Here is a 26,813-nt window from a genome sequence, read left to right as displayed (position 1 = left end):
ATTTGATGGAGCTGGTTAATAGAACATCTGCAGTATAGAGAGCTAGTTTGTACAACCTAGATGTATTGAAAACTCTGTGATACAACGCACTAATGCATGCTTTTGTTGTTAGACACCAACTTTAATAGACGATTTACATACACCAATAGATCAAGTGAATGAATCATTTTGTGTTTCAATTACACAGTGCATCAGATGTACTTAGATTCAGTAGGAGAACGTAGACAATGGACTATCTAGAAGAGGGATGGGAAAACTACGTCCAACGGGCCAACTCCTGACCATAGAAAGGTTTAATGCCGCTCACAACACGTTTTGTAAAAAGTAATAAATTAAAAAAAAAATCTCTTATAACTGAAAAGTTCAAGAGTTAGTACGAATGGAGACATAAGACTAATATCATTTTTATGATTCAAGATGTTTTCGCGTTAAATTTGCATCAAAAAGTGACTGTTGATAAGGTGTTTATTCTCTGTAAAACTGTCCTAAATATTAAGGCTTGTAAATAATATCTGTTCCCAGTGGCGTAGCTACCAATGTGCGGGTGGTGCGGGCCGCACAGGGCACCAAGTGGAGAGGGGCACCAAAATTCCCCCAGTGTGTATTAATTTCCTATTTCCCTGAGCGTTTCAGTAAAAACGACTAATTATATGGACACGAACAAACATAAACTGTATTTTAAACATGAACTAACTATTTCTAAACTAGTCATGTCGCTATTCTATTTCATCTCCAAGACTATTTCTTCAATACAATGTAAGCTATAGAACAGTTTGAATCTAATTTACTAGATTTATTTCGGACACACGGTACATGTTGTTACTACACTGATCAATGCTCTGTAATATAAAGAAGAAGAATAAGATTGGCCAACCTTTTTTTACTTCATTGTTTAGTCCATTAGTTTAATCTAGATATTGAGTCTAGAGGGTGAAAATCTGTTACATATTGCGCATGCTGTTATTGTGTATGAAATAACTGAACAATTAAAAGCAACAAAGCAAGATGAGACGGTTATCATTGAATCCAGAAAAAATGATGAGGCCGACATCCTGAATGATGAAAAAGAAGAAAATACTTCAATACCGCAGATTCTAGAGACTAAAGGAAAGCACACAAGCATGTCTTTAGTACACTCCTCAAATATTCATACTGAAGAAGCTGAACCATCAGACAGAAATACAGAAAGCAGGATAATAAACTCTAGACTGAACGACATTGGAGATTGGCCTGATGTCATCACAGATAATATTCGCATACACCTTGCCACACAAGGATCTGAAACAGTTCAGCGTATGGACAGTAAATTCAGAGAGGTGTATAGACATCAAGAATCAGCAAAAGGAAAGGCTAGAAAGCTTCCAAAGGTTAGGCAAATGTCAAACGGCGAGAAAGTTCTTAGAAAGTGGATGTGTTATTCGCCAAAAAAAGAATCCTTATTTTGCTTCCCCTGCATACTCTTCTCAACAAGATCAAGTACCAAATCTTCATTTAAATCCAAAGATGGATTCAATGATTGGTGGAGGTTATCCCCGAAAATAGAAAAACATGAGACCAGCAGAACTCACATTCAGTCATCGCTTGCTTGGGGGGAACTTGAAGTTCGCCTGAGAGTAGGGTATTGACAACAAGGCCCAAGATTTGATTATACAAGAGACGAAAACCTGGAGAGACTACCTGAAGAGAATCTTGGACATCATTCGTTTTCTCTCAAAGCAAAATCTGGCACTTCGTGGGCATCGCGAGCGAGCAGAAGAAGTGTTGGAAGGGCAAAATCAAGGCAATTTCTTGGAGTATTGGAGTTAGTAAAATTACTATCAAAGTCCGATCCACTCTAGAGGGAGTATGTGCTTCAAACTAAGCTTTGTTCCAGACCGAATACATACATGTCTCTACAAATACAAAATGAATTTATTACAATACTGAAGAATCAGCAAGTAAAACAAGCCAAATATTTCTCTATTATTTTTGACAGTACACCTGACATCTTAAAGCCGGATCAAACTTCCGAAATAAATTTTACGGTACGTTGTCATGGATAATGACGGGGTGCAAGTTCGTGAGTCTTTTATTGACTTCATCGACACGAAGGACAAGCATGCTGCTGAAATCGCTGAGATGATTCTAGAGAAACTGCGTTCGGATGGCTTAAGACATAATGGACTGCAGGGGTCAAGGCTATGATAATGCTGCGGTCATGAAAGGTCAAAACTAGGGTGTCCAAAAACGTATTCTAGAAGTCAATCCCAAAGCCCTATTCATTGCCTGCTCAAACCATTCTCTTAATTTAGCAGGAATTCGAGCTGCTGAAGCTGAAGTCAATTCGGTAACATTTTTTTTTGGTACACTGGACCGTTTACACACCTTTTTCTTAACTTCAACACACCGCTGGGATATCCTCATGAAAATAACCGAACTAGCCTTAAACGTTTAGTCGAGACCCGCTGGAGCGCCAGAGCAGAAGCCGTCAAGATGATTAGGGATAAATTTTCTAAAATTATAGAAACTCTGGAGACATTAACTGGCAGAGAGGAAAATTCATCGGCTAGATCTGATGCAGGTAGATTATTGGTTGCTATTCAGTCTTTTAATTTTCTCACCTATCTTGGAAATTTGGGCTCCTGTATTAACTGAAATTAATGATACGCAAGTCTACCTTCAAAAACAAGGATTGTCTATTCGAGACTGCTCACTCAAACTAAAAACATTAGAGACATTTTTAAGTAGTAATCAAGAGGACATCGCTGAAGCCAGCATTACCTTTGCCGAAAGAGTGTGCTCAGATCTGAGAATCAGTACAGAACCTCAAAAACGTATTGGCCATAAGAAAAACATGCCTGGTGAGAAAAGTGACGACTCTGTACTTACACACAAAGAAGAGCTACGAAGGGAAATTTATTCTACCTTGGACAGGATTGTTCAAGAAATAATCACCCTATTCCAGCAACTTCATGATGTAGCAGATAGATATGAATTTTTGTCACCTTCCCAGCAATTAAATCCTCAGGTCGAAATCAATCTCGATAATACTCCTAGTGACATTGATAAAAACGAATTTCTGATGGAGCGAAAGAGGCTTCAACGGTTTGTCACAGTTTCATCAGAAGCCTCCGAACTTCCAAAACCTGTTGAGCTCTTGAAATTAAAAAAAATATATATCAGCTAGATGATTCAGTCCCGAATTTCGTCATCATGATTCGCATATTTTTGACTATTGTGGCAAGCGTCGCTACATGCAAGAGAAGTTTTTCCAAACTTAAACTGTTCAAGAATTACTTGCGATCAACGATGACAAATTTACGACTCACTAATTTGGCCATTTTGTCCATTGAACAAGAGCTGGTGGAAAAAATTGATTTCGATAAAATTATTGATACTTTTGCCAGCAAGAAAGCGCGTAAAATTCACTTGTAGTATGTTTAATTAAAAGTGATTTTTTGAATTAACAATATTTGATTAATGAATACATATTATTTTGAACAAAAAATTAAGGTTTTGCAATGTTAGTATTTAGTTATCTTTTTTTTTTGGGGGGGGGGGGGGATCAAGATGAGGTACCGCACCAGGCATCGTATACTCTAGCTACGCCACTGTCTGTTCCAGTATTTTGTTCTGGACCCCTCAACTCGCAGACAACGTCAACAGCTACCTAATTCCATGCAATCTGAAGACTCTAAATGTTCGCTACTAGGCGAAAAGAAAATGATTTAGTTAAGGACGTGATTTCCAGAGAACTTGTTAACTAAACAACGAAAACAAAACTATTTCGTCTATAGGTAGGCTGAATTTAAAATATTTGAATATTCGGCTAAGTCTCGAATTTTTCTCAGATCTTCTGTCAAATGAACCCATTTAATTTAATACAAGGGAAAAAATTCAGTTTGTGATCAGCAAGCTAAAAGTGACTTGTCGCATTCCTCGATGATAAATTCGATGACTAATGTGAAGGAAAGCTATCTTAGAAATCAAGAAAATATCTTCATGCAATTTTCTGGCGAAATCCAATTTTCAAATTTAATATGTCAGGCTCAGAGAATTTGTGCTATGTTTATATCTTGAACATTTTCAAAGCAGCTTTTTTTTCCTTCAGTAGAGGAAGCAGCTGTGGTAGATTAACCATAGTTAATTACATTTAATTTTAAACCAAATTATGACGAACTTACAACAATTGCATCTTCCTTCATTGCATAATAGGCTAATACATTTCTTTATTTTTCTAGATAAGAAAATATTATAAATATCATGGCCAGCCAAAGTTTTTATTTTGAGTTTTTGACCCGCTTCTTTAAAAGTTTGCACATTCCTTGTTACTAAGTAAGTCTAATTCAAATTTGGGATTTATTTTTTCATAGCCAGTGTAAGAATAAAACTTTGATTGCTCATAAGTACCCGAAGCACGTTAACAATCAAGACAATCAATTACATTTAGCTGTATTTTGATTAATTCCATTCAGATGAGATTGCATTTCTTTTTTTAAATTACTCATGTTAAAAATAGATACTGCAGGCCGTGTGCAAACGATAAAACTTCTGGACACAATGCATTACAAAGCCCAATGGTTTAATTTTTACGGGACTCGATGACCTGCCAATCGCTATAGAAAGCTTGAACATTAACGTGCAACGTTGTGGGTAGTTTAGACCAATAGCTCGTTGCCACGTGACAGCTGTGACGCAAGGAGCTAATGGTCTAAGCTTTAGACAGGTTGCAAAGTTTCAGGTCAGTGTTCGGGCCTTGTTTAATGATTGGTCTCCACTGGACAAACGTGCTTTAGTCTAACAAAATCAAATGGACACCGCTGCTTTTTTAAATGATATAGTAACTATAGCACCTTCAGTAATACCTTTACATTTTATCTATGTTTCACGTGAGGCCTACCAAATTTCTCGCATTAGTAGACAGTCAGATAAAACGTATACTTGAGCTACGAAAAGGATAACTTTTTAACAGCTATCTCTTAGTACCAAATAAGGAAAAGGTTTACAAAAAAATTATATTTAAAAAAATTATCATTTGTTCTATTCATTTCATTCGTTATGTTTCAAATGTTTTTCATACTTTTTTTCCCAGAATGTTTACATCCTGTCCCAAATCCTCTCACTGGTTGACTAGAATAACGGAGGGAAGACCCGGGGCCATCGACAGTGCAAAACGCATCCCATGCACTCATGCAGGTCTTGAAACGGTGTTTGAAGATGATGTTTATTATTATCAGGGATAATAAAAAAAACTAAATCTGTCATAGTGAGGGAGGACCATGGAAGTTCTTTCACCTTCTAATAGGACTGAAGCACAATCGTATGTTGGACATTTACAATCCTTCTTTCCTGTTTCTGATGTTGTTGACATATTTGACACATTAGACCTCGGCATTAAAATCAAACTGATGCGCTCCCTGGTCATGGCGACATTTTTTTATGCTTGTGAGTCTTGGACGCTGACTGCAGAGCTAGAGAGAAGAATCCTAGCAATGGAATTGAGATGCTACAGAGGGATCCTAGGTATCACATTCAAAGGACGCATCACAAACCAAGATATTATAGACAGGCTTACTGCATCGATCTGACCCCATGATGACCAGCTAACTATAGTAAAAAAAACGCACGCTTAAAATCTATAGCCATATTATAAGATCTTCGGGGCTGACAAATACCTTCCTTCAGGGAACAGTACCAGGAAAAAGAAGAAGAAAGCAATGGGAGGACAACACAAAAGAATGGACGGGCCTGTCAATAAAAGAGGTTCTAAACAAGGCAAAAGACAGGGAGGAATCGAGAAAGTTTGTCGACAAGTCTTGCTTGGTGCCCCAAGGGTCCAACAGACTAAGGGATTTTACTTGCCAACACAAGAATCAATAAAAAAAAAACACTTGCCAATTAACTAATTGTGTCTTGATAATTAAATATTTTGTTCAGTATCTTGAATTTTTTGAGTTTGAGTTTTGTGGCACATCGGCACACTTTAGGGAATGTCTTGCCCGTAATCCCTAAGAGGTTACTCTCCCTTTATACCAAAAGAGCTAAATTTTATTTAGTTAAGTTATTTTAAACACGGTCTATTCACAGTTAAAATAGTAAATGTACTGAAAATTTTATAATTAAGTAAAAATCTTTTGTTAATATTATATGTTCACAATTTCACAAATCAAATATTCAACCCCACCTCCCAGACAAAGCCCAGTACCTTCCCAAATGTCGACACTATCGAACAGTGTTTTTAAGTTGTGCGCTCTAAAAATTTCCCCCTAATATCCTGGTATCTGGGGAAATCAAGAGGATATGTTCCACAGTGAGACGAGAGTCACAGTACTCACAAAGTGGGGGTTTCTCTCACTTCAGCACAAAGGAGTGCGTGATGTAGGTGTGGCACACCCTAAGTCTGGACATGGTCGTGCATCCACGCCTTGTCAGAGCCATAGATATGGGCCGCCATCTGACATCCGCCACAATCTCTCTGAGTTTATTGTGGGTCTCAGCTTCCCACCGATCCTGCCACTCTCGATAAGTGGCAGATGTAATACTCTGTCTCAGGTCCGAGCAGGGACCATTTGACAATTTGTAGGGTTAAATTTTGGATGGAAGTTCCGATGACTTGTGTAGCTTAGATACACTCCTGGGCTCTCCCATTACTGACTTAAGTCACTTGTAGATAAGAAAGAGGCTTATTTTAGTCAGGCTTTTCCCCTCTTCTGTGCATCTGACCACCAGAAATGATGGCCAGGTAGTACTGCTTCTTGTGGTCTCCTCCTCTTTTTGCCTCTATTCAACGTCTCTTGCCCAGACATACATCTTGAGTAAGTGTTTTTTTTTTGTTTTTTTTTCCATAGACATTTTATTAGTTCGCCACCTGTGCTCCCCACCCGCCATCGAGTCCAACCAGGGGACGAGCAATTCGGATGTCCAGAATGAGCACCCCAGGGCTACATAGGTGCTATACTAAGTCAGCTGCCGCATCGGACATGAGTCCGATACTGCAGGCCCCTGATTGACCCTCCAGCATAGCTCAAAGTCCTATGCTGGTAGCTCAGCGTTACCAGCCGGTTGACCCAGAGCGAGCCATCTGAGACCCAGATCTAGAGGAACTTAGAGCCAAAGTACTGTATTGTGGTGGTTTATCCTCGGATAGCCACCTACTCAAATACCAGGCTCTTTTTATCCCCTCTTACCCGACGCAGTCCACGGCAAAGGGACTGGTCTAAGACATAGGGAGGTTTTAAAGATAAGGATACAGAGTGATGGTTAACGAAAGCAGACTGAAAAAAAACCAGGAGGCAGACACATTGATAGAAAAGAAGTAGGGCACTTTTGAGCTCCAAAAGTGCTAAGGAAAGAGGAGCGCTGTTAAGCATCATGTCTCGGGATGGGCAGTATCTTGAAGAAGGGAAAGAAATTTTACTTGACTGATAAGGTGGTATAAGTTGCGGGTACGCTTATCTAAATTAGAGAAACACTGGTGTGTAAGCTAGGCGGGCTGCGTTAGATGAACTGGTGGACGTCCACGAGCTAGACACTAACTAGCCCGTTCCCTGATGAACACCGTATTGCTTTCTTGGTCGAATTCTCTCTCCCAATAGTAAGCAGCACATAAAAAAAGGACGAAACGACTCGATATAAAAAAATGTTTTTTTAAAAATAGGTCACGTTTAATACAGTGTCTCCCAATTTTTTTTTTATAACGGAACACTTCGAACATTTGGAAAATTTAGCGGACCACTTTGCTTATTTTTTAAATTGGATTATTTCAAAACAAAAATATAAAATAAATCCAATCCTGAATTTAGAATTAGTATTTATTTTCAAGTAAAAATCTATAACAAAATACAGACATGAACATTATTAAAATGAAGGATTATTTACTTTGATGGTACTGTATCGTTAAAGAGCATTGCCTCTTGATTTTTCACATGATATTGATAAGCTGATTTCTAATCATCATCGTCATCAAATTCCATTTGAGTGAGGGTTGAATTCTAATCGATGCTTTCTGGTCTATTCTGATACTACACCTTGGTCTTTAAAAAAATATATTAAGAAAATCCTGCTTCGAACAAATAGGTACAAAACGATAGTTTATTTTAAATACATTGTGGTACTAGAAGTTATCTAATGTTTTATCTTTGTATCAAATTAGAGTAAAAAATAGAGAAGTTCAAAGTTCATAGGGATTTTGTTATATATTTTTTCCAATGCCGAGACGAGCTAATAAAATGAATTGTTCTGCTCTTCATTGACTATGTAATGGATTTACGTGCTGGCCTACTCGTGGAACACATAGTCAGGCCGCGAGGAACACTAGGGTTCAGTAGAACACAGTTTGGGATACACTGTACTATGGTATATAATGAGATCCAACAGTTTTCGTTCTTTTTTGCTTAAATATTTAGTTGGAGATACCATAAATAAAGTAAGCCATTTTGTTTTGTAAGTAAATACAATTTTGAATCAACGGAACACAGTTTGGGAAACACTGGTTCTAGTTAGTTTTTTAGTTATTAAACCAGTGTTTCTCAAACTGAACAACTAAAAAAAAAATCTTTTGAAAGGATGCATAGCTAAATCTGAAAAGAAATTCTCACCCAGAGTGGGCAGCGCTTGAATCGACACAGTTTTGATTAAATTCTGCTATGGTGGTTTTTAGGTCTTAAATCATTGAATATCGTCGAAAATATTTAGAAATGCGAGCTTCACGAATACTAATTTAGTCAATCTTTCAACATCACCTTTTAGTCTGCTGAACCGTAGGGGCATCACAAAATATTTGCTAGTCGTCTTTCTCCAATCCTTTCTGTCTTTTGGCTTGCATAGAATTTTATTCAATATCAGGCCTGTCCATTCTTTAATGTTGTCTTCCCATCGCTTTCCCCATCTGCCTCTTCTTTTTTTCCTGGTACTGTTCCCTGATGAAAGTTCTTTGCGAGGTCTGATGACCTTGTGATGTAGCCATCGTAGTGGCTAAGTGGCTTCCGGATGCTGGTGTCCTGGGTTGAAATCTCGGTGAAGAATTAGATTTTGAATTTTAAGGCACCCCTATGATTACCCAACTTTGATGGATACTTGACATAAGTTGGAGAAAAGCTAAAGAGGTTGAACGTTGTGCTGGCTTCATGACACCCTGCTAGTTAACCATTTGTCAAAGACACAGATGACCTTAACATCATCTGCAAGGTCTGAAGTTATATTTTACTTTATTAGTGTTTCGTAGGGGGCGCGGTGACTGAGTGGTTAAGCTCTTGGCTTTTGAACCTGTGGTCCTGGGATCGAAACACGGTAAAGACTGGGATTTTGAATTTCGGAATTTTAAGGGCGTTCCTCAATTTACATAACTCTGATAAGTACATGACATTTGTTGGGGAAAAGTAAAGGTAGTTGGTCTTGTGTTGGCCACATGACACCCTGCTCGTTATCCGATAACCAAAGAAACAGATGACCTTAACATCATCAGTAGGGTCTAAAATTAATATTTACTTTATTATCCTCTGACAACCAGTCCAACTCCTGGCCTTCACGTTTTTTGCTCCAGCGGAACTGTTCTCACTAACAGGAGAAGGGACAAAGGCGAGTAACTGGCCCCTTAACCAGTAAGTTTCGGGCAGGAGGGGCTCGTAATCCATGGCTGGCTACCCACATAGGAGAAGGAAAACTCTAAATTCAAACCTCTGTTGACTTGCAGCATACCCAATCATGGCAAAGGCTTCGGGAGTCAACCCTGAGGAAAAAGCAGGAGCTGGCGACCCTAAGACATTTTGTAACACCCAGTGCTACACTCTGGCAGAACCTGCGATGCCGCTGACCCCAAACTGTATCAGCACTGCCATACCTTTAGATACATTTGCTGCGTGGAGAAGGGGGAACTTATTTGTGGGCGACATCTGCACAGGAATTCATCTCATTTCAATGAGATGTTCCATAGTCGATTCGCGACTGAAGGCGGCCATAGAGTTTTAACATTCGAACAGTTGTTTCGAAATCCAACTGGCCAAAATTGTCCATTCAAAGGTGTAGTAGTTCAATTAATTTTCGTAACAGCATAGATCTAAATTAAATGTCTAAGAACAATAGTTTTCTTCGTGACTTGCTTACTAGAACTCAATCAGATTTTCTTTGCAGTGCCTGTCAGGCAGTGATGGGGCTGGGACAATGCTACTGTAATTGTTTACGTTTGTATCCTTATTTGTTACAAAGATTATTGCTTTTGTGTTCGATAACTAGACTGTCAGTAGTTGTTATTTGTAGTCTATAATGAGAAATGACCATGCGGTTTCTTCTCGTATTATATATATAATGCCATAGTAAAGACAGAATCGACAACATCTACACTACACCCGAGTACGACGTGCCTCATTTAGCGCTTAAAGGTAAAGGATTTTTTTTTATACAAGTGTTCTACGAGTTCTTCGTTGTATTTTTATTTTTTTTATATTTTGTGTTTGAATATGTTGAAATAGTACTATTAATTCTTTGTAGTCTTTTCTGTATATTTAGTTTCTTTTGTTTTGTATTGCTTTTATGTATTTCTGTTATCTTCAATTTTTGTTAAGACTACAGGCTTCATAGGATTAAAAAATTCAGCTCCATTAATACGACTGCGCCTTCCGCGTGTAAAGAAGTCTGTTTTAGATTTGAGATTTAATTATGGGAATTGATAATTTAAACGGCTTTTGAAAATCGGCATACATTAGGAAAATGTCATTGCCTAATATGCTGGTTTGTTATACCTTATCTTAAAAAAAGAGACTAGCTCTACACAGTGGCTAGCTCGGGTAGGAGGAGGGTGGGTGATCAACGTTTTCAAATAAAATTAAAGGGGAAAATATTTCTTTTAAAATTCCGTGCAAAGACGTATTGTATGTGTGTGTGTGGGTGGGGAAGGGTGAAACAGGGGGGCATAAAGCTCAGAATGCCACAATTAGAGGGGCGCGTTGCGCCACAAACGGAAAGCGCAGATGGATTTTGAAGACAAATATCATTTTCTGGTAAATTTCAAATTTAAAATATCAAGTTTTGGAAGATATATTTTAAACAAAGGAACATTTTCACACACATCTTCTTACCTCCTCCCTTGATCTGTAAATGATTGTTATGCTAATTTTTATGCTCGATTTTTTTCCTGCTGTATACATTGCACTGTGCTTATTTCTGTTATGTACGAGTATATATAATATTGTATATGTAAATAACTACATTATTATTATAGCAATCATGGTAATCTCTCTCAATCTCTCTCTCTCTCTCTTTCTCTCTGTCCATCATATATATATATATATATATATATATATATATATATATATATATGGCAATGGATGCACCTAGATGAGTCACTGGTCTTGGTTTAGTCTTGAGGGGGTGCAGAATCTGGTGTGGCTAACAAAGTCAATTCTAGAGCCGCAGACTTTGCCACATTTCATGCATGTGTATGCATCTGATTCAGAGCTAGCGAACAGGGCAGCTTTCTTTTTTTCCCTCTTGATTAAGACCGCTTCAATTCTTTTGCTCTCAGCGAGGGTTGTCCCAGCATGCACAGTCTATCTCCATGCACTCCGGTCTTTGGCTATGTTTTCCCACATTCTTTCGTTGATGCCTGTGGCATAATATATATACATAACAAAAAGGCTTGTCTCCGAGTCTGAAGACTGATGAGGAATGCAGTATTTCCATTTCCAGTAGCTACGCAGCCCCAGCTGCGACCTACAAATTTTGCCACATCAAGCTCATTTGACTGAGACCAATCGTTATAGAATGTCTCAACACTGACCTACGACGTCGCAACCTGTAAGCCACGTCATGACCTGTAAACAAGCTGTTGGTCTCCACTGACCGCAGCTTGATAGGTTGCAGGTCAACGTGAAGGCCTTTTAGGACGAATGGTTTCGATTTGTCTATGACTTCACAACCACTCAAACAATTTACTGTAAATGATTACGAAATTTCTGCTCTTGCAGAAGCAAATAATATATGAAGCTTTATTGCGCCGAATAGGAATCATTGAGATAACAAAATTAGATATGGATCAATAAAATAATAAATTGGTACAATCCACGAGTCCTATATAGGCCTGCAATGTACATTACAGCTGAGGTTCTCAAACTTTTTAAGCTATGAGACCCCTTTACAAGCAATATTGTATTATCGAAACACTAAAACAACATGATTTTTATGCCCAAATTAGAATAGCCTATCTACATGTATAAAGTGTAAACTTCTTTATTTTTTTTAAAGTCAACTTTATTAAAAAATCATTCTTTGCAATAATAACTACTTGATAGCCAATCATACGGGCTCCGAACCAGGACGTTTTAGTGCCGGCGAAGTCTTGGCGCAGCCGTTTGGGCGCAACCCTTCTGGCCCGATGGTCGATTTGGCGCAGATTACTTGAGGCAGTCTTTTACCGGCGTCAAGTGAAGATGATTCACCCAAAGCACGCTTTCCCAAAGTATATTTTCAAATAAAGTTATCAAGGAGGCTCATATAACAGTCACAGCACTATGCACACATGCATAGTTATGAACATTTGTAGGAAAAAAGAATATATTTTCTTCAGTGCTTAAGTTAATGTTCAATATATGTAGTTAAAAAGGTTAGAAATGGAATTTCTAAATTCATTAAGTGATTCATATAACAAAGTTGTAAGGTACTGATACTGCTGAACTACAATAATATAACATTCATCAGAAGTACTTATATTTCGTTCCTCGTGTTTCACCTTTTGTCAAACAAGGAGTTTCTTACATTTTTTACTTCTTATGTAAATATAAGACTTTGAAAATGACATATTTCTGCACACAACATATTTCTCTATACAGCTGACTGAGTCTACTTTGTCTGGTATGATGTTTTTTTTAATTAAAATATTATGGCTCAAGAAATCCACGAAAAACTTTGACTATGATACTTAAAGCTCATTAATATTGACTGTTTTGAAAAACTACTTCATAAAACAACAAATCCCTATATGAAAAAAAAAAACAACGTAGAAACAAATGCTGAGCTTGCTAACCTTTACAAACAAAAAGTTTCCAATTTGTTTAGTGATAGTCACGATGCATATTAACTGTTATATAATGGGTTTAAATTTGAATTTTTAAAAATAAATTTATTTTAAAAAATCAATTAAACTTAAAATGTAGTTTTAAATGACTGTTTCACTCCTCGAGTTACTGTTTGAAATTATATTAAACAAAATGTGTAATTTGAAATTTATCAATTTTTAAAAATTCAATATAACTTATAACTTATGGAGGGAGTAGACGTCGAAGATTGAACGCATTGCCGTCAGAACGAAACCGGATGTGTATGCCATCGTGCAAACGCTGACTCATTTGACCCAGCATTACGCTAAAGAAGATAGCGAATAGAGTAGGAGCAAGTACACAGCCCTGCTTCACGCCATTTTCTATTGGGACGTGATCAGAAAAAGCACCATTGTGTCTGATCTGGCCTCTTTGTCCCAAGTGAAACTGCTTGAGAATGGCAAAATATGTATGTCACAGCTGGATCTGCGCAGCCACGGGAAATACTGCATTCCTCACTTATCTTTGAACTCGAAGACTAGCCTTACTATTATGGAAAACCAAAAAACATGGAAAGGGGTCTACGAGACAAAAAGTTTGAGAACCACTGGTAAAATGTAAATGTCGTGGGTTGGAAACTTTAAAATTGTTGACAGAAAAAATCCTGCTATTATATCAACTGAGGGGATAATGATAACTGAGCTCACGGACACCTCTCATGGCTTTTAATATCCCTAAGAATATTTTCGTCGCCTGTCAGAAGAAGATACTGCTGCAAACCTGCCATATAAAAAAAAAATAAAAAATTATCTTGTTAAAGGGGGACTACAATGAATTTTGTTTGAATTTTGTTTCTCCTTTGCGAAGCTCGACCATGGCAGTGCCAGAGAATGAATATTAGTTCGTTTTTTCTGCTTAATAATAGTAATAAAAATAATAATAATGACTCGCATCTCAAACAATGGAGAGGTGCTGTTGGTGGTAGAACAAGAGGAACCAAAAGGATGAGAGACATGAATATTGACATTAACAACTCGTTCCTGGGTTTAATGTGATGATAAATCTTTGCCATATTATAGGGAAATACTCTTTTAGGAATTCAACAAAATAAATTTTAATCTAAACCTTACAGAGCAGAATGTTGTAGACAGAATAAGAACTGACCTCACAGATACCTTCAAGGCTCTTAACATTTCTAGCAACTATCCCGTTGCCTGTCAGAGGGCGGTACTGCAGCAAACCAATTACATCACACAAAAAATTCCTCAACGGAAACTGATAAAGAAACCACAATAAATTTTGTTTCTCTTTAACGAAACTCGACCCAAACAGCGCCAGAGAATAAATACTCGTTCGTTTCAATAAAAATAAAAATGATAATAATGAGGCTTTACTTTGAGCCAAAAGATTAAGGAGGAGTGCAATATGTCACGTTGTAAAGTAAGACGCTTCCTCCAGCCCGCGGTCAGAATTTCTAAAGTGATGATTGGCTTGTGAAGGCCAATACCATTTATTACACTTAATGCCATTTATACTAGCATAGACCTTTGAGTTGGTTATGAGCAGTATATAGTCGTAGTTTTTATTTTGAAGTTTCAATCTTCTATACTGGCTGCCGACCAAGGCTATAGAGCCCAATCTTCCCAAATGTCAAATTAGGATTTAACTGCTAAAAATGTTGACAGCTCTTCGCTCCCCAAGCACCCTCGACCCGCAACTCCTTCCATTCTCCCAAGGCTCCACTTCCTCAGCCCTGCAAGCATTACCAATGACTTAACTCTTTCTTTCCGTAAATATTTTCCACGTTTTGACTGAATTCTTCATTTTGTTCTTACTATTTCACTACCCTGTTATGATAAAGCTTCAATGACTTTTTTCTTTAATATATATATGTATATATAAATATATATATATATATATATACGTATATAAATCAATATATATAAATCAAATATATATATATATATATATATATAATTTATAGAGCTTTTTGAACAAATATTTTGTTTATATGCAGTAAGATGAAGATCGTTGGTGTTTTTTGTTTTTTGGTTCTATTGGCCCTGACGGAAGCTCAAAGTATGTATAACATTTAATATGATTCATTTGCAATTGATATTTCTTTTTCTTAGTTACATCTTATCTTATCTTACCTTATCTTATCTTACCTTATCTTATCTCATCTTATCTTATATAATACAGAGGTTACTTCAAAACAGAAGATAATTACGTCTTATGCGTCATGCATTTATTCATGCATGTTAACCAATGACTTAAATTCTGCCAAGACACTGTTTTTTCTGGCTGACTCAGGCAACCCATACCATGCTCTTATAGCACTAGGGAAGAAGCAGCATTTGTACAAATTAGTCCTAGCATATGAAACGAGGAATGTGGCTTTATTTTTGTGTAATTTATTAGATTTTGTTTTTGTATTTGAATATTTTAGTTTAGTGATTTATGTATTATTGTTACTTTACTTTTGAGTCTTCTATCCTGAGGCTTTCTAAATTTAGTGAGTTTACTAATGGTGTTACTCTAGTCAAATGTGAATATTCATTAGTTAAGAGTCTCACTGCTCTATTTTGTGTCTGTTCCAGTTTTTTAAAATTAAGTTGTCCAAAACAAAGGATATATTTTCTTTTTTTGGCCTTACCAAGATAAAAAAAATATTTAATTTTATATTCTTATTTTTTAAAAATAAACCCTAATTTCTTTATCAATTTAGAAATTTCATGACTTTTTACAAATTCATCTGCCTACATTATGTTTTTCTAATTAAAAATACACACTTTTTGACCCTGGTAAATTCATTGGAGTAGCTAGCATTACATGAAAACTTACTGTCCCACAAAATTTTAGACCGCATCCAAAAAATCTGTGTTTTCCTAAATGTGCTTTAATACTTGACATCAGTTGAGGAGAAGCAAATTCGATTGATTGTTGTGCTGGCCACACGAGACCATTGTTAACCGTAAAACACGACCATAACATCATCTCCCAAATAAAACGCAAGGTCTGAAAGGGGTACTTTATTTTAATTATAGCTATGGCTGCCAGTGTATCCACACCTGCTAATTGTCTATCGCCGCAGGGCTTTTTGATGGATGAACATGGGAGATGAAAATGTGGCTTGCGCGATGAAACTTTATTAAAGTGAGGGAGATTTGGGTTACATCAGCCTCAATCTCTCACCCATTGCCAGCTAGATCCAGTGGCAGAACAGAGTTTAGACAACTGGAGCTTGTTTTGTCGTGAAGTGTATGACCAGTGTGCTCTAAATGTTCCGCAGTGCTCCAAAACGTTCCACGGCGCTTGCTAGGTGACGCCTGATAACCCTGGTAGTCCAATTCGATTTAAGTGCCATACAGCCGCTACTAGACTTCACATGCTGGTGGTGGACAGAGACCATAGTTTCACCAGATACTAGCTCTGACTAACCCTCACCTGGTTTGGCCCGTCAGTCGAGTCTGTTTGCAATCAGAACCCCATACACCCGACTTTTTTTTTTATAGGTAATGATTTACTGTCAGATACAGTTATATTACTTAAGGAGCCATCATTCTGTCAAAAATTCAAATTACTACAAGTACTAGCTAAATTGGTAGATAAAATTTAGATGAGTGCAGATATGGCGGTCCTATTAATTTTGGGCCTTATGCCATACTGAAGCTAGAATTTGGATCTGGGTTTTGGCTGTTCTTGGTAGAATATGCCTTAAAGATTCCGTTTCATCTAATATTTCTCGAACACATATTTCTGCCAACTGGTCTGTTGATGATGTCAATGCTTGCTCGAGGCTCGCTTTAAGCTTTTGTATGTCATCATGCTGAAGACACTTTTAAGCTGTCGAGAAACCCATAGGTTTCATTTCAGATAGTTACATTTCGGTTGCAAGAATTTAATTGCAGCGAGAAAATTTCTGTTGAAACAATTTTTCCTGAAGTCTTCTTTAGCTTTTAAAGGTGTAAAGTATTCTACAGATTTACAGTACTGAGAAAAATCCATTGACATTTAGCTGAAAGGATTGCAACAACTTCCATGTTTTTTTGCCAATTACTTTTGTGTTTAAGAATCAAGAATGCGATAGTCCTTTCAAAAACAATGTTGGATCTAGACCTACACTTAATTCTCTAGACAAATTTAAATTAATTTCTTTTTTTTTTACTTTAAAAACACAATGGTTAGACCAGAGCTTTACACGTTTGGCCAGTAAGCTAGTTCTTCCTTTCTCAACAAAATACATCAACTGTTAAATTTCTCGGAAATTCGGCGGAGTCTGTTTTTTTAGACCAATATCTAGCTAAACCTCTCCATTCACGAACCCAAGCTCCAGCATCCATGTAGCTCTGAATAGTTGTGTTGTAAAATACGATGTTTTAAAACAAAAACAGTTTGAATAATACAATTCTAAAATAAAACTTTTCCCTTTAAAAGGGTAAAAAGAAGCTGTTGCAACAGAGCTTTGAAATATTTAATTTATACCTACATTATATTTAAAATTTTAAAATTATTTTTGCGATCTAAACGTGACTGATGGAAGCAAAATTACAGGAAAATATAAAGATATAAATACAAAAACACCAGTCCAAGAAGAGATTGGCCAACCTAGCTGGACAGGGAGCAAGACCTCACTAATTCAACACATTTTCTCACACATTCGAGGAAGACTTTATCACTTATTTTACAACACGTGCAAGACTATTTACATTTACTATTCACATTAACAAAAAGTGAATATAAGAATCATACCAAAGTATCAAAGTAACATTTCTTCTTACCATATCTTCCCCGTCAGTATATAACAGTATTGTTGCCTAATTAACTTGCCCTGGTATTTCTCAATATTTTCGTTTCATAGTTTATGATTTCCCTGTTATTACTTGCTATTTTCATTGCTTATTTAAAATTTGCCTGGTATTACTTCATATTTTCTTTTCCCCCATTTAAGCTTTCTCTGTTAATACTTGATCTTTTCTTTTCCTTTTTTTTTTAACTTTCCAAGGTATTACTTAATATTTACTTTGCTTAATTTAAATTTTATCTGGTATCAATTAATAGTTTTGCCTAAATTCAATAATGAAGAAAAGAATTCTAAAATAATCCTTTTTTTCTTTACAAACGTAAAAAAAACTGTAGCATTTGAACTTTGCTAGGTCTAAAATATATTCAAATTATGTTTCCAAATTTTTAAAATATTTTTGCGATCTGAACGTGACTGATGAAAGAAAATTACAGGAAAATATATGTGACTTTTTTCATTTAGGGGCCCACTTACAAACTACTCCCTATCCTTTTATTTTTAAAGCATTTAAAATCAATCAAATCAAATTTTTTACTTTAAATATTTATTTTTTTAAATAAGTACCGCTTGCTGCATTTTCATAATTTTAAAATATATAATATTATATTTAACAGCTAAAGCAAGTAATAGTAAGTAAATGTTTCCTAATAATATCTCTTAAAGTTCTCATTGTTTTATTCCTTACTTAACATTTTACTTATATGTTTTTCATTGCTCTCAATGACTTTTGGTCTAATTCAATGTTTTATTTCTCTCAATGCTTTCTTTGCCTACTTTAAACTTTTCTTGAAATTACTTGATATATTCTTTGCCTTTCAACTTTACCTGGTATTACTCAATATTTTCTTTGCCTTGCGTAAACTTTCTCTGTTATTTCCTATTATTTTGTTGCACTACTTTCTTTGCTTGTTTTATTTTTTCTTTGGTATCTGTCAGGGTTCAATTTTATACTTGGTTCACTAGGGGTTTCATAAATACAAACAATCATCACTTATTATATTTCAACTCTAACTCCAGCTTTCATTGATAATACTTAAATACTTAATTAAGCACACGATTATATTAACATTCATTATATAATACACATTAATCAACTTTTTGAAATATAAATACAAAAACACATGTCCAAGAAGAGATTGTCCAACCTAGCCTGACCCGGAAGCAAGACCTCACTAACTTAACACACTCACTCGCACATTCGAGGAAGACTTAATCACTTAGTTTACAACACGTGCAAGACTATTCACATTTACTATTCACATTAACAACAAGTGGATATAAGAATCATAACAAAGTGTGAGCAGGTCAGGCAGGCGCGAGTTGGGAGGGCCTATTCTTACTGCTGCTCAACATTAAATTCTATACAGTAGGCAGATGTTTGCGCTACTGGGTGGGCCCAATCTGTGCACCTCGGTCTGCGACCAAGGGGCTAGAGTCACCTAAGCAACCAGACAGCACAATTAAACTAAACTAAACTAATCTAGCTAACTAAAAGATCAAATTAAACTAAATTTATAAAACAAAACTTATATACACTTTATTTACAACAAATTACAAAGCAATAAAAATATAGATGAATACGAAAAAAATAAAATTTACAGAAGCAACTAAATAAACTCTACCCCACACTCCAACAAATCCTAGCAGACCACTCAAGACACGGACTACCCAACATTATATATCAAAGTAAACTGCAGAAATAAGAGAATCTTAAAAATTAAATCTTACAAAAATACAAAAAGGAAGAAGAAAGATATTTGTGTTCTAAACTCGTACAGGGACCCTATACAGCTTCTAGACTTGCACTTAGACTGAAATTAGAAAATAACTACTAACCTAACCGCTAAAGACAAAAATACGTAGAACTAATCAGGGACAAAGAAATGGAAACAGTGCCAACAACTCTAAGGCTAGTTAACTATTTTTAAAAACTACTTTTCCTCTACGAGTAAAACACAAATAACAGAAAAAGGCTAAAACTAGCAGAAGTTATAAATAGCGGAAACTACAAACACACAGCACTGACCTATGCAAGAAGAAAAGACACTAAATTAAATTATTCTAGCCTGGCCTATATAAAGTAAATAGATCGAAATACAGATAAAAATAGATAACAAATAGACATGGGGTCGCACGCTCACATTCACCCCCGCTCAAAACTTTTGCGTCCCCGCAAAACAAAAATACAGACTAAAACGTCAAAATATATACAGCAGAAATAAAATAAAAATTCACACAAAATACAAATCATAAAACAGATACTGCAGGAATAAAATAAAAATAAATTCATTCAAAAGAACAGAGAACTATAACCATAGCCCTCGGTACTACCTATACATTAATATTAATAAATGGCTTCACAAGTGGCAAAGCTTACAACAGAAAACTGAAAATACAGGTAATACAAAACATAAAACATACAAAAATAGAGATAATATAACACATAAGGCATAACATCTTAAAAAAGGGAATGATAAACCAAAAAAATAATAATACAATGAAAACTACATGGTTAAAGCAAATGATGCCCTAGCCCAACATGCTAAGATTAGTCACACAGACCAACAGGAACTCTATGAGGCTTAACTCAGTTCCTTAGCCACACAGGCTAAAACAAAGTCACACAGACATATACAAAGCCACCAAGGCTTCAACAGATCCATAGTCACACAGACTTACGGTCAGCCACTAAAGGCTTTACTAGGGTCACACAGACCAGAACATAGAAAAAAGTAAAACATCATCTGGCATGTTCAGCCAAGTGCCGAAACACACACAAAAAAAATAGTCATACAGTGTCACAACACTAACCTGAAGTTAATGTGTCATAACTTAAAAACAGGGCATCTAACCTAGTGGTGGTAAGACATAGAAAAATACAAAATAAAAGTACCACTGTCAGACAAATTACTTAATAGGACATTAATGAGTACTTAAACTTCCTACATCAAAAAGCAAAAAAAGTCGAAACTACTTACAACAAGATTACAAAGAGAGTTTGTGTTACACAAACTCAGAGGCGGCCCCCGTCGAAGTCGGATCCCTGTCGGATCTGCATATTCGCAAATAATATTCAAGAGGTGATTTAATTTTGATGTAAAATGTTTTACACGTTTCGGATGTTCCTTCAGAGTTGAAGATAATTACTTCCTAGTCCAAACCTCCCGCAGGACGACGGGGGATGGGAGCGGGCAGGGTTTGAACCCTGGGCCGTCCATAAATCTGAACGACAGTCCAGCGCGCAAACGGCACGACCAGGCAGCCATCAGATGGTCAAAAGTAATAATGTTTCAAAGATTCATTTGCCGTAAATTTAAATTTAAATTTAATAAAAAAATAGTAGATTAGTTTTAGTATATTAAAACATTACAATATTGATCAAAACGTTTGGAAATGAAAATCTACACTTTTTTTTTACACTTTAAGTTCAGAAATTGAAATTCTACATCTTAATCTAGTCTATTTTAGTCTAAACTAGATCTAGAAATTCTAGATCTAGACTCTAAAATAATTTTAATTAGAATATAAATCCAGATCTAGATATACTGTAATAAAAATCTAGATCTAGTTTAAAAAAACTAGATTAGATCTAAATCAAGATATCATTCCTTTTTTAAACGCGAGTCACATAACGAGGCTTAATAAACATTACTATACCGAGTTCTTTTTTTAAATTTCATTTGAAGAACTAATTCCATATAACGTCAGAGGAAAAAAAAACCACTACGTCACACGGCATAGCTAGACTAAAAATCGCCTTCATCTATAAGAGCCATTTATCGAGTGTTCATAGACTTTGGTGCACCGAGTGCGTTCTTTAAGCATTTCATTTAAAGAATTCATTCCATATGACGTCAAAGGAAAAAAAACACTACGTCACACGGCCTAGCTAGAATAAAAATTGACTTCATCATTACGAGCCTTTTATCGAGTGTTCATAGACATTGGTGCACCGAGTGCGTTCTTTTAGCATTTCATTTAAAGAATTCATTCCATATGACGTCAAAGGAAAAAAAAAACACTACGTCACAAGGCCTAGCTAGACTAAAAATCACCTTTATCAACACGAGCCATTTCTCGAGTGTTCATAGACATTGGTGCACCGAGTGCGTTCTTTTAGCATTTCATTTAAAGAATTCATTCCATGTGACGTCAAAGGAAAAAAAAACACTACGTCACACGGCTTAGTTAGACTAAAATATGTTTTCATTAATACAAGCAATTTTTTCGAGGGTTAATAGACATTGGTGCACCGAGTGCGTTCTTTTAACATTACATTTAAAGAGTCCATTCAAAGAAAAAAAAAATTCCATTACCTCACAATAGGCTAGTACCGGTACCATAAAAAAATGTCTTTATTTACACGAGATATTTAACGAGGGTTCATAGACATTGGTGCACTGAGTTCTAATAGATATTATTTAAAAAGCATCAAAGCCACATTGTTTTTGCGTTTTGTCTGTCAGTCGGTCTGTCCGTTATCTTGATATAAAAAAAACAACTTAAAGTTATTAAAAATTGATTAACCTTTATTTTACGTTTCAAAACATCGCAATAATTTTTAGGTATGAACACAATTGAAAAGTTTATATAATAGATTGTTCCGGATGTTTGTATAAATAGTAAAAGAAAAAGAGAATTTCAGATAAATGTAATACCGTTAATTAAATTTTTTGGATGGTCTCGTATAAAAATTAGATGTACTACAGCCACGTGGAGAGATTTTCATACCTTGCTTTGGTGTTTGGATTCTGTTTTCCTTAAAAATCGGAACATAATATTAACGATAATTAGATTTTTTAATGTTTTAGGTAGAAAGTTAAATGTACTGTAAGAGAGTAGTGAGTTAAAATATTTTTCATAAAAATCCGTAAAAACATTATTTCGTAAATGAGAAGATTATTTGTTTATTAATTAGAAGAGGGAGTTCAAACAATTATTTGGCGTTAGTAGATTTTTAAATAAATTCGGAAATTTCTGGCGACGATTTGTAAGAAACAAAATCCGGAACTTTCTTTATCGATTACAAAACTTCTATGTTATGTTTTACAAGAAAATTAAATGTCTAAAAAGTAATTTTCAGTAATCAATTCTAGTAAATTACTTTTTTAAAATGCCTTATGCGATTTCAAACAATCATTAGGCATAATTCATGTTTTATAAAACAATATCCGGAACATTTTTACTTTTAATGAAATATAAGTCAGTATAGAGATTATGATTTAGCATTAATATGCTATTTACATAAAAAACGGAACAACATATTATTGATAATGTGTTTTTGCAACGTTTAAGCATGGAAATTGAATGTAATATAAGTTAGAAGAGCAAACAAACATTTGTTGGCGTTGATTAGTTTTGCACAAAAAAATCCGGAACAATATATTTTAGATACTTAAAACTATTGAGATGTTATGGGAGGAACATTAAAGGGTAAATCAGATTTTCAATAGCTTTTAGAGTTCTAGTTTTTTAAATCTAATCGTGACGGACAGACCGACCAACAGACAAAACGCACAAAAATAAGCTTCTTTTATTCGGATGGAAGCACTAAACAAAAAATAAATAAAATCTGATTTTTAAAAAAAGTTTAAGGAATTGGTTTAGCACCTGATCATGTTGCGACGTTACGCTACTGCACGAAAATCGCTGCATAAAAAGTCCATTTTAAAAAATGTGCGTGATATTTACATACAAAGTGCATTATTAGCCTTTATAAACAAACAGAAATGTTTTCTTTTAATTTTAGCAGCTAGTTGACAAGAAAAAACGTCTTTAACTATTATTTGTATTTGTTGTAAACATTTCCTGTACATTTTAAAAATATATTTGACTTAGTGATACTGAAAATACACAAAAATTGTCCATCTTTGTTAGCATATTGTAACATTGCCTCCCTTACATTTACGTAATTGTTTTAGAATTGGTGTATTTTTATGAAAAAATCGCTTGCATAATTAATTTTATAAATTAAACGGTTTGCTTTTAGAAAACCAAAAGTAGCCGTTGCAACTAAACTTTTCAAGCCGGATTTAATGATGAAATAATATTTTTCATATCTCTTCTAGTTTTCGAGATCTGAGTGTGACAGACGGACAGACGGACAGACGGACATTTTGCACAAACCTAATAGCGGCTTTTTCCCCTTACGGGGGCCGCTAAAAAAACATTACATGGCCTTCCAAAGGCAACAACAGAATACTGAGTAAAATGTATTACATTTATCTACGTCATGGCCTCCAAGACAAATAACATAACGAGTACCTTGACGGCAACATCGAAATTAACATGACTAGAAAAATTGTACATACAGCATTTTACTACAGCAACTGCAACATCCAAGCACAATACTGGCTTTTGAGAGCCCAATAAAGACTTAAAAAAAACTTAACATCTACTAGGTTGCAAAACCATTAGTAGAACGTACATAAAACAAATTAAAAATAATATGCATAAATACATTAAAAAAATTGAAAGCTTAAAAGGAGCCACACAATGAACAGTGTGGTATATAATAGATTGTTCCGGAACATATAAAAAATTTTAAAAAAGGAAAAAAACACCACAGGTTTGCTCTGCTCCTGAAGACTTCTACATCTCTGGCCGGTCCACCACCGCTGTCCAGTAGAGATGACCAGCGGCTGACACAGGACACCCAGTAAGTGAGGAGTGAAATCAATGTGGTTTACAGAAAGATGACGTGGAAGACTTTCTTCAGTGGCGACCTCAAGATGTGAGGGCCATTAAATCATACGTTGCAACTGGGCGGACAGTCATTCTGAATGGAAAAACTGGTCCAGTTGTTTATAACACAGAGGTGGCAGTGGGGCACCTCTGTCAGGCCAGTACATGGCTATTTGTATGCCTGCATCCGGGCTGCCCAAGTCATGACAGTAATATTTCCACAGCAGAAGGATACAGACATCTGCTTGAAGGGTTTCACTGCCAGCAAATCCTACACAGTTATTTACAACTATTAGAGCATTGACATCTTGGGCTGAGATAATTCTTGAAAAAAAAAACACTCTCACTAAAATGACGGCCAATACATGTCGTTCTCCGACTCTGGACATGCAATTTCATCTGCAGAAGCTGGGCTGACATCTCTCTGCAGGCATGGGGGTAGCTGCAGACTTCTCTTCTCCTCTCAAGCCTAACACTAACCCATAACAACCAATACTAACTACCTCACAACAACTTCTTTGAACTACATCCTACTAAAACTTCTAGGCCCCACACTTCAACGACAAATAACACAAAACAACTAAGTAGGGACAAAGAAATGGAAACAGTGCCAACAACTCTAAGGCTAGTTAACTATTTTTAAAAACTACTTTTCCTCTACGAGTAAAACACAAATAACAGAAAAAGACTAAAATTAGCAGTAGTTATAAATAGCGGAAACTACAAACACACAGCACTGACCTATGCAAGAAGAAAAGACACTAAATTAAATTATTCTAGCCTGGCCTATAAAAAGTAAATAGATCGAAATACAGATAAAAATAGATAACAAATAGACCTGGGGTCGCACGCTCACAAAAGTATCAAAGTAACATTTCTTCTCGCCATAACTTCTCCGTCAGTATATAACAGTATTGTTGCCTAATTTAACTTTCCCTGGTATTTCTCAATATTTTCGTTTTATAGTTTATGGTTTCCGTGTTATTACTTTTTATTATCATTGCTTATTTAAACTTTCCCTGGTATTACTTAATATTTACTTTGCTTAATTTAAATTTTCTCTGGTGTCAATCAATATTTTGCCTAATTTAAATAATGAATGAGAGAATTCTAAAAAAATCCTTTTTTCTTTCCAAACGTAAAAAGAAGCTGTAGCATTAGAACTTTGCAAGGTCTAAATTATATTCAAATTATGTTTATAAAATTTTTCAATATTTTTGCGATTTGATCATGAATGATGGAAGAAAAATTACAGGGAAATATATGTGACTTTTTTCATTTAGGGACCCACTAAAAAACCTACTCTCTAGCTTTTTATTTTTAAAGCATTTGAAATCAATCAAATCAATTTTTTTTTACTTTAAATATTTTTTTAAAAATAAGTACCGCTTGCTGCATTTTCAGAATTTTAAAATATATAATATTATATTTAACAGCTAAAGCAGATACACGTAAGTAGACGTTTCCTAATAAAATCCCTTAAAGTTCTAAATTTTTTTCCCTTACTTAACCCCTTTTAATTATATGTTTTTTACTGCTCTCTATGCTTTTTGGTCTAATTCAATGTTTTGCTTCTCTCAATGCTTTCTTTGCCTACTTTAAACTTTTCTTGAAATTACTTGATATATTCTTTGCCTTTCAAATTTACCTGGTATTACTTAATATTTGTTTTTGTCTTACTTAAACTTTTTCTGTTATTTCTAATTCCTATATTTTACTACTGTAAACTTTCTCTGGTATTACACGAAACCATAATGTTATTTGCTTAATTTAATTTTTTCTTGGTATCTGTCAGGGTTTAATTTTATACTTGGTTCACTATGGGTTTCATAAATACGAACGATCATCACTTTATATATTTTAAATCTAACTCCAGCTTTCATTGATAATACTTAAATACTTTATAAAACACACGATTATATTAACGTTCAGTATAAAATACACTTGCATCAACTTTTTAAGATATAAATACAAAAACACAATTCCAAGAAGAGATTGTCCAACCTAGCCGAACCGGGAGCAAGACCTCACTAACTTAACACTCCCTCTCGCACATTTGAGGAAGACTTATTCACTTAGTTTACAACACGTGCAAGACTATTCAAATTTACTATTCAAAATAACAAGTGGATATAAGAATTAGACCAAAGTATCAAAGTAACATTTCTTCTCACCATGCATTTTCCGTCAGTATATAGCAGTATTGTTGCCTAATTTAACTTTCCCTGGTATTTCTCAATATTTTCGTTTTATAGTTTATGGTTTCCCTGTTATAACTTGTTATTTTTCATTGCTTATTTAAAATTTGCTTAATGTTA

The 26,813-nt window shown here is 35.3% G+C and overlaps 1 protein-coding gene across 8 annotated transcripts in view; it reads left to right on the top strand.

Annotated features, from left to right (window-relative positions):
* The first annotated feature begins 10,213 nt into the window (after positions 1–10,213).
* The window catches only part of LOC106078992 (uncharacterized), a 74,985-nt gene continuing 58,385 nt past the window's right edge, over positions 10,214–26,813 (top strand). For 6 of the 8 annotated variants that reach the window (XM_056014115.1, XM_056014116.1, XM_056014113.1 and 3 more), the window contains exons 1-4: positions 10,214–10,355; positions 15,025–15,086; positions 18,426–18,440; positions 25,932–25,946. In XM_056014115.1, the coding sequence (XP_055870090.1) occupies positions 15,029–15,086; positions 18,426–18,440; positions 25,932–25,946 (88 nt within the window). In that variant the 5' untranslated portion in view covers positions 10,214–10,355; positions 15,025–15,028. The remainder of the gene's footprint in view (positions 10,356–15,024; positions 15,087–18,425; positions 18,441–25,931; positions 25,947–26,813) is intronic. The other 2 variants (XM_056014118.1, XM_056014117.1) reach the window with 1 other exon arrangement.

Source organism: Biomphalaria glabrata, chromosome 16, assembly GCF_947242115.1.
Source record: "Biomphalaria glabrata chromosome 16, xgBioGlab47.1, whole genome shotgun sequence".
Classification (NCBI taxonomy): domain Eukaryota; kingdom Metazoa; phylum Mollusca; class Gastropoda; family Planorbidae; genus Biomphalaria; species Biomphalaria glabrata.
Note: the sequence above shows the minus strand (reverse complement) of the source record. Positions and strands in the feature narration are given on the sequence as shown.